At 47.9% G+C, this 15,699-nt stretch overlaps 1 protein-coding gene across 2 annotated transcripts in view; it reads right to left on the bottom strand.

Moving 5' to 3' along the window:
* The window catches only part of AFG3L2 (AFG3 like matrix AAA peptidase subunit 2), a 56,825-nt gene extending 41,163 nt beyond the window's left edge, over window positions 1–15,662 (bottom strand). The window contains exons 1-5 of one of the 2 annotated variants that reach the window (XM_070050510.2): window positions 15,236–15,662; window positions 11,399–11,498; window positions 10,636–10,713; window positions 7,221–7,327; window positions 6,933–7,085 (exon numbers count right to left, since the gene is read on the bottom strand). In XM_070050510.2, coding sequence (XP_069906611.1) covers window positions 6,933–7,085; window positions 7,221–7,327; window positions 10,636–10,713; window positions 11,399–11,498; window positions 15,236–15,352 — 555 coding nt within the window. In that variant the 5' untranslated portion in view covers window positions 15,353–15,662. Of the gene's footprint in view, window positions 1–6,932; window positions 7,086–7,220; window positions 7,330–10,635; window positions 10,714–11,398; window positions 11,499–15,235 lie in introns of those variants that run through there. The other variant, XM_070050509.2, reaches the window with a different exon arrangement.
* Between the last annotated feature and the right edge of the window lie 37 nt (window positions 15,663–15,699).

Below are 15,699 nucleotides of genomic sequence, written 5' to 3' on the forward strand. Positions count from 1 at the left end.
TGAGTTTGAGGAACAGAAAGAAAAGAGGCTGAAGTGAAATCAAGTTTAAGGATCTGTGGAATACCTTCCATTGGACCAGCACACACACACGTGTGGGTATTCCAAAAGAAGAAGAAGAAGAAGAGAGAAAGGGTCAGAGAGAATACAGAAATAATGGCTGAAAACACCTCCAAACTGATTAAAGATAAGAACAATGACATCCAAGCTCAACAAACTCGAAATACGGTGAACTCAAAGATACCCATTTCAAGATACACTGTAAGTAACACTAAATTTTTCATTAACTAATTTGAGAGACAGAAATAGAGTTCCCATCTGCTGGTTCACTCCCCTAAATGGCCACAACAGCCAGGGCTGGACTAGGATGAAACTGGGCCAGGAAACTCAATCCAGGTCTCCACCGTGTTGGCAGGGGCCCAACTACTTGAGCCATCACTGCTGTCTCCCAAGCATCCATTAGCAGGAGACTCGAATTAGGATGTGGGTGTCCTAAGTAGCTTCTTAACCAGCAGACTAAATGCCCACCCCATACATAAAACTTTTCAAAGAATCTCGAAAGCAAGAAGAGAAACAACACGTCACATTCAAAAGATTCCGATTAGACTGTGAATACGCCTCTCATCAGAAACCTAAGGCCAAAGACAACAGGTCAATAGTCAAAAGGCTAACGAACAAACAAAAAACATCAACCAGGAATCACGTATCTGGCAAAATTCTCTCTCAAAAGTAAGGGAAAAATTAGACATTCCCACATACACAGAAGCTGAGGCAGTTCATTATCACTAAAACTGCAGGAAATGTCAAGAAAACCATGCAGGGGCCGGTGCTGTGGTGCAGCAGGTTAACGCCCTGGCCTGAAGTGCCAGCATCCCATATGGGGACCGGTTCTAGTCCCAGCTGCTCCTCTTCCCATCCAGCTCTCTGCTATGACCTGGGAAAGCAGAAGATGGCCCAAGTCTTTGGGTCCCTGCACCCATGTGGGAGACCCGGAAGAAGCTCCTGGCTTCGGATCAGCGCAACTCAGGCCGTTGTGGGCAATTGGGGAGTGAACCAGTGGATGGAAGACCTCTCTCTCTCTCTCTGCCTCTCTTCTCTCTGCGTAACTCTCTGACTTTGAATAAATAAAAAATCTTAAAAAACATGCAAGGTGAAATGAAAGGATACTATAGACACTGACATACAGAAATAAGGATTCTGAGAGATCACTATGAAGAACTGTACATCAACAATTGGATAGCCTAGATGAAATGCACAAATTTCTAGAAACACAAACTTTCCAAGAGTGAACCACAAAGAAACAGAAAAATCTGTAAGCCTATAGCTGAGGAGTTTGAATCAGTAATAATAATAATAAAAAAAAACTCCTGATAAAGAAATGCCCTGGATTAAAGAATTCTACTAACTATTTAATAAAGAACTACTACCAACTCTTCTCCAATTTTTCAAAAAATTGAAGAGGAGGGAACACTTCTTAATTTATTATAAGGACAGCATTATCTTGATCCTAAAGACAGAATAAAATATGACCAAAAAAAGCACCAACCAATGTAAAGGACTATAAATGCAAAAATCTTCAACAAAAGATTAGTAAACCAAATTCAGCTTATTAAAAGACTACATCAGGGGCTGGCACTGTGGCATAGCAGATAAAGCCCCAGCATGCCGTGCTGGCATCCCACATGAGTGCTGGTTCAAGTCCCAGCTACTCCTCTTCAGAACAAGTGCTGCTAATGCAGATCCTAGGAGGCAGTGGTAATGACTCAAATAACTGGGTTCCTACTATCCACATGACACCAAGAATGAATTCCTACTCTTGGCTTTGGCTTGGCACAGCCCTGGCCATTGAGGGCACTTGGGGAGTAAACCAGCAGATAAAAGCTCTCCTTCTGGTCGGCGCCGCGGCTCATTGTGCTAATCCTCCGCCTAGCAGCGCCGGCATACCGGGTTCTAGTCCCAGTCGGGGCGCCGGATTCTGTCCCAGTTGCCCCTCTTCCAGGCCACCTCTCTGCTATGGCCAGGGAGTGCAGTGGAGGATGGCCCAGGTGCTTGGGCCCTGCACCCCATGTACCTGGCTCCTGCCATCGGATCAGTGCAGTGCGCCAGCCTCAGTGCACCGGCCGCGGCAGCCATTGGATATGGGCCATGAAGGGTAAGGGTGTTGGTGAAACAAGACCACCCATGCCTGCATGTGAGTTCAGCGTTCAACTCTATTTTTACTTTTCTTATGTTTATTTGTTTTATTTACTTGGAAGGCAGAGAGAAAAATGGAGAGCTCCCACCTACTGGTTCACTCCCCAGATGCATACAACAGGCAGGGCTGGGAACACTGGGTCTCCCAAGTGAGTGGCAGGGACTCAACCATTTGACAGAGTTGGGACTTGAATCCAGGCACTCCAATATAGGATGCAGGTGTCCCTCTCTAGTGGCATATTACTCTCATAAACACCCACCCCTCTCTCTTGTACCTCTCAAATTCTCCATGATGAAGCTTTTGATAACTAGACAAAAAAAAAAAATCCTCCATTTTAATACAATATTTAAAATGTCTGCTTTGTTATGGCCTTGCCTAAATACTGACGGAGTCTATGAATTAAAAAAGCTTCCATAGCCTAGACAGCTCATGTCAAAAGCCTTAGGTGATTACTGACATCACACATAAGAGTACTAATTATTAAATTAACAAGAGTCACCGCACACTAACTTCCCATGTAGGACCTCTGTCCTCAAAGAGTTGTATTCTAATTAAGACTAAGTGCTTGCAAAAGATGTATCATTCTTGGGTGTTTTTTTTTTTTTTTTTTGACAGGCAGAGTGGACAATGAGAGAGAGACATAGAGAAAGGCTTCCTTTTGCTGTTGGTTCACCCTCCAATGGCTGCCGCAGCCGGCGCACCACGCTGATCCGATGGCAGGAGCCAGGTACTTCTCCTGGTCTCCCATGGGGTGCAGGGCCCAAGTACCTGGGCCATCCTCCACTGCACTCCCGGGCCACAGCAGAGAGGTGGCCTGGAAGAGGGGCAACCGGGACAGAATCCGGCACCCCGACTGGGACTAGAACCCGGTGAGCCTAGTGAGCCGCGGCGCTGGCCTCTTGGGTGCTTCTTTAAAGTTAATTGAGTTACTAAGGAAAAAAAAGAAGCGAAATTAACTTCAAGATGCAATGACGGGCCGGCGCCCTGGCTCACTTGGCTAATCCTCTGCCTGTGGTGCTGGCACCCCAGGTTCTAGCCCCACCTGGGGTGCCGGATTCTGTCCCAATTGCTCCTCTTCCAGTCCAGCTCTCTGCTGTGGCCTGGGAAGGCAGTGGAGGATGGCCCAAGTGCTTGGGCCCTGCACCCGCATGTGGAGACCAGGAGAAGCACTTGGCTCCTGGCTTCGGATTGGTGTAGCTGGCCAGCCATAGCGGCCACTTGGGGGGGTGAACCAACGGAAGGAAGACATTTCTAACTCTGCCTGTCAAAAAAAAAAAAAAAAAAAAATGCAATGACTGGGGGCCGGCGCTATGGCATAGTGGGTAAAGCCACCAGTGCAGTGAAGGCATCCCATATGAGCGCAGGTTCAAGTCCTGGCTGCTCCACTTCCAATCCAGCTTACTCATTTTTGTGCTTCTGACCAACTAAGACACAAAACTATTTCCCTCATCCTAGATGTTCACTTAGTTTCTTTCCTGCTCCTCTCTTTTAAAAAACTCTCAAATGAATAACCTAGTGAATCTTATTAAAAAAAAACTACTAAAGTGGCTCAAAAGATTAAGCCTCTTTATACACACTGCCCTACATGAAAGATGTACTGAGACTGCCCATTTCACATGTCCTGTCAATACTGAGTAATGACTTTTTTTTAAATTTATTTGACAGGTAGAGTTATAGACAGTGAGACAGAGAGAAAGGTCTTCCCTCCATTGGTTTACTCCCCAAATGACCACCATGGCTGGCACTGAGCCGATCCAAAGCCAGGAGCTTCTTCCTGGTCTCCCATGCGGGTGTAGGGGCCCAAGCACTCGGGCCATCCTCCACTGCCTTCCCAGACCACAGCAGAGAGCTGGACTGGAAGAGAAGTAACCGGGACTAGAACCCAGCGCCCATATGGGATGCTGGCACCACAGGCAGAGGATTAGTCAAGTGATCCACAGCACCAGCCCCTGAGTTATGACTCTTTATTAATAATCATAGCAAATCTGGTTTCTTGCTTTTAATCTATGTTTATTTGTGAAGCTAAGTTTTGTCATGCTTTTCTTTTTCTGTTTTTCCCTTCCATTTACATTTCTTATATTCACTTTAAAAAAAAGAGAGATTTACTTATTTATTTGAAAGCCAGAGAGAAGGAGCAAGACAGAAAGAGATCTTCCATCTGCTGGTTCACTCCCCAAATGTCCGCAATGGCTGGACTGGGCTGATCTGAAGCCAGGGTGTCTTCCAGGTTTCCCACTTGGGTGCAGGGGCCCAAGCACTTGGGCTATCTTTCACTGCTTTCCCACACACATTAGCAGGAAGCTGGATTGGAAATGGAGCAGCCGGACTCGAACCCATACCCACATGGATGCCAGCACTGCAGGTGAATGTTTTAACCTTCTATGCCACTGCACCAGCCTCACATTTCTTATTTTATACCTGAGTTATATTCTTTGCTCCACACAACTACCTACTTTTCACTCAGCTATCTTGGTCTTACTGATTATTTTACAATAATGTATATTCTGGGCTTGTAATCTCAAAGTAAACATATTAAAGGTAAAACATCTAAATACGTAACCATTTCCATTTCTTCCATTCTTATTCTCCTGTATAGCCTCAGGAATAACTTAGATTTTTTTATACTAGCTCAGGAAGTATTAATATTGGATTTTTATTTTATCCATAAAACCAAGTGTTAGGAGGATAAAGCATTGCCCCCCAGGTGACACAGCAGGCCTAATATTGCTTCTCTTGCTATCATGACATTTCATCAGTTCTAAGATGCACACTATTCATATTTTAACATCTCAGAAATTGGGATCCAATTATAAAGTGAGTCCATATCACAGTTTCACTGGCAGCTCATTACATTTTTCTTAGTAATATTAAATAACATGTCTGACCATCAACAGCATTTTAAACACACTGAAATACAATCTCACCTGGCCAAAGACCCAGCAGGTGGCAACCAAGGCTTCTAGCAAACAGTCACTCACCACACACTCTCCTGAGGCCCTCCCTTGGAGCCTGTCCACTCTAACAACTGAGTAGCCACCAAACTCAGAATACTGAAAACAGTGAAGACATAAAAACAGCTCTGAGAAAGGCTGGCTGGCACACGGCAGCAGTGACACATGAGAAAATGTGATGGCAGGCTACCAGGACTACCATTGGAAGCAATGCTAAAACTTGGTGAGGTGCCTGCAGAGTGGCACAGTGGGCTAAGCTCCTGTCAGCAACACTGGCATCTCAAATGGGTGCCAGTTTATGTCCTGACTGCTACACTTCTGATCCAACTTCCTGCTGATGTACTTTAGGAAGCAGAAGATGGCCCAAGTGCTTGGGATATCCACAAGGGATATCCAGATGAAGCTCCTGGCCTTGGCCTGGCCTGGCCCTGACCATTGAGGCCACCGGAGGAGTGAACCAATGAATTGAAGAGCTCTCTGTCTTTCCCTCTCTTGCTCTCTGTAACTCTGCCTTTCAAATAAATAAATCTTTAAAAAACAAAGAGAAGGGGCCGGCGCCGTGGCTCACTAGGCTAATCCTCCGCCTAGCGGCGCCGGCACACTGGGTTCTAGTCCCGGTCGGGGCGCCGGATTCTGTCCCGGTTGCCCCTCTTCCAGGCCAGCCCTCTGCTGTGGCCAGGGAGTGCAGTGGAGGATGGCCCAGGTGCTTGGGCCCTGCACCCCATGGGAGACCAGGAAAAGCACCTGGCTCCTGGCTCCTGCCATCGGATCAGCGCGGTGCGCCGGCCGCAGCACGCCGGCCGCGGCGGCCATTGGAGGGTGAACCAACGGCAAAAGGAAGACCTTTCTCTCTGTCTCTCTCTCTCACTGTCCACTCTGCCTGTCAAAAAAAAAAAAAAAAAAAAAAAACAAAGAGAAGGGGCCGGCACTGTAGCATGGTGGGTTAAGCTGCTGTCGCAGTGTTGGCATGCCATATGGGTGCCAGTTTGATTCCCAGCTGTTCCATTTCTGATCCAGTTCCTTGCTAATGTGTCTGGAAAAGCAGCAGAAGATGGCCCCAGTGCTTAGGCCCTGCATGGGATATCTGGGTGAAGCTCCTGGCATCGGATCAGCCCAGCTCTAGTCATAGTGGCATTTGGGGAATGAACCAGGGAATGGAAAATTTCTCTCTCTCTCTCTGCCTCTCTGTAACTCTGCCTTTCAAATAAATAAAATACATCTTAAAAGAGAGAGAAAAGAAAAACCAGGTGAGATAAAAGGAATCTCGAAAATTTGGAGATGCTGGGTCAAAACAGGTTTTTTAAATGCAGCAATTTTCAGCATTAAAACAATACAGTGTGGCCGGCGCCACGGCTCACTAGGCTAATCCTCCGCTTTGCGGCGCCGGCACACCGGGTTCTAGTCCCGGTCGGGGCGCCGGATTCTGTCCCGGTTGCCCCTCTTCCAGGCCAGCTCTCTGCTGTGGCCAGGGAGTGCAGTGGAGGATGGCCCAAGTGCTTGGGCCCTGCACCCCATGGGAGACCAGGAGAAGCACCTGGCTCATGGCTTCGGATCAGCGCGGTGCGCCGGCCACAGTGGCCACTGGAGGGTGAACCAACGGTAAAGGAAGACCTTTCTCTGTCTCTCTCTCTCACTATCCACTCTGCATGTCAAAACAAACAAACAAAAACCAATACAGTGTGGTAGGCAAGGCTGGCTCTGCCTTGCTGACTGCTTTACTTCCTTCTTGGTCGGCTGGCCCAAGCCCGCCTTCTGAACTACTACAGCCACCAACCCCATAAAATACTTACTACTCCTTTAGAAAGATAGTTATTGACAAAGTCCTTCCAAGTAATTTCTCTCCCCGAGCTCTTGAACAAGAAGTAAAGCATGATTCCACCCCAAAACAGAGCAGTCCAGAGAAAGTACATCCTGAAGTCCTTGTCGTCCCATGGAAAGTCACCCTGGCAAAAAGGAAGACAGTTTCCGTGAAAAACAAAACTGGCCCACAACGATCCACACCATGTGACACAAATCCCTCCCAACCTTTCCGGGGGTCCCCATCGGAACCTCCAAATGAACAAAGTTTAGAATCAGACCTTCTGGAACCTGGACCACCAGTGAGAATCATCTTTCTTGCTGCTTCGCTTTCCACCGCCACCACCGCCTCCTCCAGAAGAGCGTGAGGTAGATGCTGGTTTTGATTCTGTTCACAGAGAAACAGCACACACAGCACGGCAGGTTTTATCTCTCACAATGTTTTCATTATTTAGATGAATAAATGACTTACTAAACGATACATGATAGCAACCTACAAGTTACTAAATAAAGCACTGAGATAGGATGCAAATACAAAACAGTAACATTCAAGGAGATTCCAGATATTCTACCACATTATCTCATGAAATGTGCACAATAACCCAATGGCCTGAGAGGTATGCTATTATACCCATCTCAGAGGAAGAAAGTAGAGCTTAAGTAATTTGTGGGATCACTTGGTGCAGTGGTTTTTTTTTTAAGATTTATTTATTTTTATTTTATTATTTTTTGACAGGCAGAGTTAGTGAGAGAGACAGAGACAGAGAGAAAGGTCTGCCTTTTTCTGTTGGTTCACCCCCCAAAATGGCCGCCACGGCTGGCGCACTGCGCCAATCCAAAGCCAGGAGCCAGGCGCTTCCTCCAGTCTCCCTTGCAGGTGCAGGGCCCAAGGATCTGGGTCATTCTCCACTGCCTTTCCGGGCCACAGCAGAGAGCTGGACTGGAAGAGGAACAACCGGGACAGAATCCAGCGCCCCAACTGGGACTAGAACTCAGGGTGCTGGCGCCACAGGGGGAGATTAGCCAAGTGAGCCATGGAGCCAGCCAACTTGGGGCAGTGTTAATAACAGAGTTGGGCAAGCAAAATCCTGCACCCCTGCTCAATGTTAAAAAGTGAGGACTCCCCTTTCCCACTCCCACAAAGCACTGCTTGTTGTAAACAAAAGTCATGACTGATCATTGGCAAAAAGAAAAAAAAAACCACACAAAATTAGTCTGCAACAATCTAAATTAATCAGTTATGTGCTGAACTGTAGGCGTCCCCAAATCCAGGTGCTAATGCCCTAAGCCTCAGCACTCAGACTATGGCCTTACTTAGAGACAGGATCTCTACAGGAGGAAACCAAGTTAACATGAGGTCATCAGGGTCATAATGGTGTCATTATAAAAAGAGGACATTTAGAAAATACACACACACACACACACACACACACACACACACACAGAGCAAGTGATTTGAAGAGACCTGGAGAAAGACAGTGAACTACAAGCCTTGAACAGATTCCCCCTCAGCCCTGAACTGCCTGCTGCTGACCCCTTGCTGCTGGATTTCTAGCCTCCAAGCCTATGAGACACTCAGTCTCCCCAGCCGGTGACATCGTGTAACAGCAGCCTTAGCACACTACTGCATCACAAACACCTTCACTTCTTTCCCCTCTTCTCTCTCTTGAAGATCAACAAATTGCATTTTTTAAAAGATTTTATTTATTTACTTGAGAGGTAGAGTTACAGACAGTGAGAGGGAGAGACAGACAGAAAGGTCTTCCGTCCATTGGTTCACTCCCCAAATGGTCGCAACTGCTGGAGCTGCGCCAATCCGAAGCCAGGAGTCAGGAGCTTCCTCCCAGTCTCCCACGTGGGTCCAGGGGCCCAAGGACTTGAATCATCTTCCACTGCTTTCCCACGCCATAGCAGAGCGCTGGATTGGAAGAGAAGCAGCCGGGCCCAACAAATCGCATTCTAAAGTCTACAACCACCAGCAGCAACCCCTCCAGTGTCAGAATGGGAGGCTGCAGTACCCAGTCATGCTCAGTGCCATGACACTGTGGCTTTACGACATACTCACCACACTGTGCTGAGTTCACAGAGCCCCTGTACCCATCTCAAATGAAGCCAAGTCAGGGTGGGCTATGATATGCATGAACCTCCCCTCTGCCAAGGCCCCCGACTGGGAAACACAGCAACAGCATACCACTCAAGCTGTCTGACAACACTGCAACCTACTGTGGGACACAGCAACACAGATACAAAAGGTACCCAAGCTTGTACACATAAAATGCACATATTCTCACTACTCTGCTCCTAAACCAAGATGCAAGGACTATCTGCTGTGCCCTGAGAAAACTGGCAGCTGCCTGTGTTGCCAACACTGCAGCCCAGAACCCCAGGGACATAACCCATGCTAGTGTTTCTCCCTCCTCTGACCTCCTAGCCTTGCTTTTCCAATCCCTGTATTCTTGGAGCACATTATTTGTCTCTCCAACTAGATGCTAAGCTTATTTAAAAACAAGGAGGACAGGCATACAGTGTAGCGGGTTAAGCCACTGCTTGTTGACACCCAAATCCCATATGGGAGTGCCAGTTCAAATTCTAGCTACTCTGTTTCCAATCCAGTTTCCTGCTAATGCACTTGGGAAGCAGCAGATGATCGCTGAAACACCTGAGTTGCTGCCACCCATATGAGAGACCCAGTTGGGGCTGGCTCCCAGCTTCAGCCCTGGCTGTTGGAGGCATTTAGGGAGTAAACCAGCAGATGGAAGATCTCTTTGTCTCTCCCTGTCACTACGCCTTTCAAATAAATAAATCTTAACCAAACAAACAAGGTTGAATTCTATTTTTTCTCACAACTCCCTAAAAAGGTAAGATGTCAGGTGAATGCCAACATATGCTAAATGTTATCACACTCATGAAATGAAGGCAAAAGCTCAGGGCCCACAGAGCCCCTTCAGCCACTCAGCTCTAAGAAACCCTGTCTGGCAAGTTGGCACTGTGGCGCAGCAGGTTAAAACCCCAACATCCCATCTGGGCCCCGGTTCGAGTCCCAGCTGCTCCACTTCCGATCCAGCTCCCTATTAATGCGCCTGGGAAAGCAGTGGAAGATGGTACAAGTGCTTGGGCCCCTGCACCCATATAGGAGGTCCCGAAGAAGCTCCTGGCCCCTGGCTTCTGATCGGCTCAGCTCCAGCCGTTGCAGCCATTTGGGGAGTAAACCAGTAGATGAAAGATCTCTCTCTGCCTCTCTGTAACTCTGCCTTTCCAATAAGTAAAATAAATCTTAAAAAAAAAAAAAAAAAAAGGCAGAAACCCTGTCTGAAGAGTTTTGGGAATATTAGGTTATCAGAACAATTTCAAAAAATAGTGTATTATACCCCAATATACATTACATAAATGAGATGTATTAGCTAAGACTTTTCTCAATGGCTTAAATTATGTGTCAGACATCTACCAAATATACTGAGTTTGATCAGTCAGTATCTCTAAGGTGATTAGAGATAACTAATTTACTTTAACCTAAAAATGACAGGAAAATACAAACAGAAAATTAAGGTGCAACGAAACACAGGATGTAAATCTTTCATGCACACATAACCTACAGTTTCAGAAGTGATTTACGGTAACTCTTTATTCGGTACAAACAATTACCATCATATGTTAGGGAAAAACAATAAAGCCAAACAAATCTTTGTTAAAAAGTACCTTTTTTCTCTCCCACAGCTTCTTTAGGTTCACTAGCATTTTTTCCATTTTTCCCATTCGGAAAGTATTTTTCAAATCCTGTTAGAAAAGGAAAAAATACACATCCTCAAAATAAAATTCATCAAGGTGTACGTGTGCTCATTTGCTTTTAAACCAGCTGATACATCATCAAACATATAAGCCAGGGGCCAGTGCTGTGGCACAGCGGGTAAAGCCGCTGCCTGCAGTGCAGGCATCTCATATGGGCACCAGTTTGAATCCCAGCTGCTCCACTTCCCATCCAGCTCTCTGCTATGGCCTGGGAAAGCAGTGGAAGATGGCCCAGGTCCTTGGGCCCCTGCACCAGCGTGGGTGGCCCAGAAGAAGCTCCTGGCTTCAGATTGGCACAGCCGGCCGTTACGGCCATCTGGGGAGTGAACCAGTGGACGGATCTTTCTGTCTGTCTCTTCCTCTCACTATCTGTAACTCTACCTCTCAAATAAATAAATAAATCTTAAAAAAAAAAGTACATGAAAGTCTAATGCAGCTTACAACCCTCAAGTATTAAAGAGGAAAGCCTCCTTTGCATGCCAATTTCACTATCTATAAAACGCTTAGTATTTGAGGGTGACATATTTTCATCGCTGTAATCAGAAAGAAGCTGGAGGTGCAGACTGGTTACAGGAGACAGAAGAGTCAACCTGAAACTAAACCCGTGTACCAGCGCAGGAAACCCTGCTGACGACACGTCTCTTCAACATTGCAGCCACACCTGTGTGCTTACCTTTCGGCGGGCGAGAACAAAATCTCTGATAAGCAGCAATCATATCTGTCAAGAGGGAATTTCTGCTGGCTGCCGCCTGAGTTGTAGCATATCGGTAAAACTGCAACACAACAGAAAAATCAAAGCATGAAGGCCATATCAAGATAACAAATGCAAGAGGGCTTTACTTCCTAATACCAGAGTGGGTGGAATGTTTCCCCCTTGCACAGCAGTTTTAACTAGCACAGAACACCACCCCCTCAGGACAGCAAGGGTTATCAGCAGTCTGCCACTCTGTTCCAGCAACAGAGCCAGGAAACAAACATCATTACCCAGAAGACAAGAATACTTCAAAATCGAACATCATTTAAAATTGTGGATCACTGTCACTACAATTACCTGACAGCGGTCACTCTGGCAATGTTTACTTAATCTCCAGTAATATTTAAAAGACAAACTCAGACACAGAAAAACCTGCTGCTTCATGCTGACTCACTGACATGATCTGACACACAGCAAGACATTTACCTGAAATTACAGACCGGTGCTGCCAGTCAACCTAGTTCTAAATTTATGTAAGTTCAACCATAAGAAGTTATGGTCCAACACCACTGATAATTTTTTAGAAAGATTTACTTATTTACTTGAAAGTCAGAGTTAGAGATATCTTCCATCTGCTGCTTCATTCCCCAAAAGGCTGCAATGGCCAGAACTGGGCCAAGTGGAAGCCAGGAGCTTCTTCCAGGTCTCCTACATGAGTGCCCAAGGACTTGGGCCATCCTCTACTGCTTGCCAAGGCACGTTAGCAGGGAGCTGGATCAGAAGTAGAGCAGCCAGGACTCAAACTTGCACCATATGGGACGCAGCACTGCACGTGGTGATTTAACCAGCTGCCACAGTACCAGCTCCAGCCACTGATTTTTTTTTTTTTTTTTTGACAAGGCAGAGTGGACAGTGAGAGAGAGAGAGAAAGGTCTTCCTTTGCCGTTGGTTCACCCTCCAATGGCCGCCGCGGCTGGCGCGCAGCGGCCGGGGCACCGCGCTGATCCGATGGCAGGAGCCAGGTGCTTCTCCTGGTCTCCCATGCGGGTGCAGGGCCCAAGCACTTGGGCCATCCTCCACTGCACTCCCTGGCCACAGCAGAGAGCTGGCCTGGAAGAGGGGCAACCGGGACAGAATCCGGCACCCCGACCGGGACTAGAACCCGGTGTGCCAGCGCCGCAAGGCGGAGGATTAGCCAAGTGAGCCGCGGCGCCGGCCTGATAATTCTTATACTATCAACATTTGCTAAAAATACCTGATATACTGTCATCTTGGTATCATGGTGATACAAGTTCCATTACAAATATTTTCCTACTTTATACAACATGTTGCAAAAAAGCTGTCTGTAAACACACTAAATAAAGTATAAAACATATTAATAAGCCAAAGGAGCTCCCTATTACATTTTTAGACGTACAATTAAAAACAATCAATAGCAAGGGACACTGAGGGAAAATGTCCAAATCTGACACTTACATTTACCACTATTTTTTTGGAGTGGGGACAGGCATTTAAATACAGGTGGGAAGGTTTCATGTGAAGCTCATCTGTAGTAAAATCTTTCACCATTTGCCTCTTTTACGGCCTAAGAAGAAAATCAAAACTTCACAGGACCAAGTAAAACCACTTCACATCCACTAGGGTGGCCATAATCAAAGACAACAAATACTGCTGAGAACTGCAGCCCTTGTACATCGCTGGTGAGAACGTAAAACTGTGCAATCACTGTGGATTTTTCACAACGTTAAATGTAAAGGTACCATATGATCCAGCAATTCCACTCCCACTCAAATTGAAAACATAGATCCTCAAAAAATGTGTGTCAATGTTCAGAGCAGCATTATTTATAGCAACCCCCAAATGTGGACAACTCAAATGTCCTACTGCTGCTGACTGGATAAATAAAATGTGGTACATCCACAAGTGGACTATTCACCCATAAAAAGGGTACTGATGCATAGATAAACCCTGAAAATACACTACGTATATGAAGCTAGACAGGTTATACATTGTCTGATTCCAATTATGTGAAATATTCAGAACAGGGCTAAGCGGATGGTTATAGTGAAACCGAGAGTGGCTACTAAAGGTTATGGGACTTTTTTTTTTTTTTTTGGAGTGATGAAAATGTTTGTTTTGGAATAGGGACTGTGATGGTTTAATAACCTTGCATATAAGTTAAAAACCCCTGGACTGCACATATTACGATGATGGATTTGATGACATGTGAACAAAACTATCAACAGAAGCATGAGCTAATTCACTGGGCGACAGGGCCACGGCAAAGGGAGGCCTTTTGGATGAGATTCCCAACATAAAAATGGCAAACTCACAAGGCAGATCCCTACCTGCCCTTTGTATGTCTGAGTCCAATATTTAGGGGCAAGAGGAAAGGGATCAAAGCAGGACAGGATGAGAAAATGGATGTCATGCAAGGGCAGCTGGGAGTAGGAAACGGATGAGAACTAAGGAATCAACAAAAGACTAGCGAGGGTGCTTCAAGGTAAAAATCGTGAATGCAGTAGTCAGTCCTCCATATTCCGGGACCCCACATCCTGGGACTCAGGGGACTGCACCAGGCACAGACTGAAAATATTCGAGAGGCTGCCACTTGTGATGCTGTCAAGTGCAGTCCCAGCTGCTCTGCTTCTGACCCAGCTCCCTGCTGCAGCACCTGCGAAGGCAGCAGATGAACCAACAGCTTGGGCCCCTGCACCCAAATGGGAGACCTGGATGGAGTTTCAGGCTCCTGGATTAGGCCTGGCCCAGCCCCAAGCAAGTCCTTGGTGCCATTTTGGGAATGAACCAGCAGACAGAAGACCCACCTCTCTCTAATAAATAAATCTTTTAAAAAATAAAATTTGGAGGAAAATATTGCACCTACTGAACACGATTCAAAGTATACGAAAGAATGTGCATAGATTACATGCACTCAATACTGTTTTATATAGGGGATTTGAGCATCCTTGATGGAGCCCATTCCCCACGAACACCATGGGGTCACTGTACTATTACTCCCTCCTTTTAAGTGTCTCGGGCCATTAAGTGGTCAAGCCAACTTCCGATGGCTGACCCCAGGGCCTCAATCATGTTATGCACCGCTAAGGGCTGACAAGCCGCAGCTGTGTCAGCCAACAGCTGACACCCACTAATCAATACACCTTCCCTGAGACAGACGCCTGCCTGGTTCTGTCAACACTAGCATCACACTGCGCCCTGCACAGGGCTTGTTACCACTCAAGAGAAACAGCCTCCTGATGAGGGCAGGCCCTGTTATGTAACCAAATACGTAGTTACCACCCTGTGGAAGTGGCATTTTTGATACTGAGAATTCGTAGTTATTGGTATCTCCTAGGGCCAGTCTCAGAAGGCCAGCAACAGGCCCAATCCACAGCTGGGAAAACAAAGGACGCGGGGCCTTGCTCCAAATCTTCCGACTGCACAAGCCCCGCTGCGACCCTGAAATACACACACACCACACGCGTTCTGTTTTCCAAGGTCATAAAAGCAGGTAAAACACGCCGCGCCGTGACCCACGCAGGTTTCTGTTGCCTGCTGAGGACCAAAACCCAGCTCCACCACAGATGAGCGTTTCCCAGACGGAACCTAACACCCAGGGCCGGCCACACGAGAGCGCCCGCGGCACCACGGACACCGGGCCGGAGGGCCAGGTGCTCGGCTCGGACCCCACCAGGCACGCGGCCTCGTTCCCCAGGGGCCCGGCTGCGGCTCCGGCAGGGCGGTGACCTTGACGCCCGCTCGCGGCCGTAAGCAGGCTACCGGCAGGGCAAAGGGCGCCGGCCGCCCGGGACTCACCCTCCGGAGGCAGGGCCGCTGGCTGAGGCCCAGGCCGGCGCCAGGCACGAGCAGCGGCGGGAGGCCGCGGGGCCAGCAGCCGCCCCGGCCCCACAGCAGCAGGCAGCGGTGCGCCATGGCCGCCTGAGCGGCCCGCAGCGCCCCAGCGCTGCGCAGGCGCGGCGTATGCCGCCCACCGGCGGCCTCGGAAGCGGACTCGGCTCCGGCGAGAGCGGCTGCCGGGGAGCGCAGCCGGCCAAAGGCTCGCGAGGGAGCCCACGCCCCAAACACGCGCGTCTTCTCCCGCCGGCCCCGCCCCGGCGTGCCGACGTCGGCGTCCCCTCCGGGGGCCGGCTGCGACCCCAGGCTGGGCTGAAGGCGGGGCCTAGGGAGAGCAGCGCGGAGGGCGAGCGGAAAGCGTAGCCAAAGAGAGACGGGCTACGAAAGCGTGGGGCGGGGCCAAGAGGCACGCTTTCTAGAGTAGG

The sequence above is a fragment of the Oryctolagus cuniculus genome, chromosome 10, assembly GCF_051225735.1.
Source record: "Oryctolagus cuniculus isolate XC-2025 breed Fujian yellow rabbit chromosome 10, ASM5122573v1, whole genome shotgun sequence".
Classification (NCBI taxonomy): Eukaryota; Metazoa; Chordata; class Mammalia; order Lagomorpha; family Leporidae; genus Oryctolagus; species Oryctolagus cuniculus.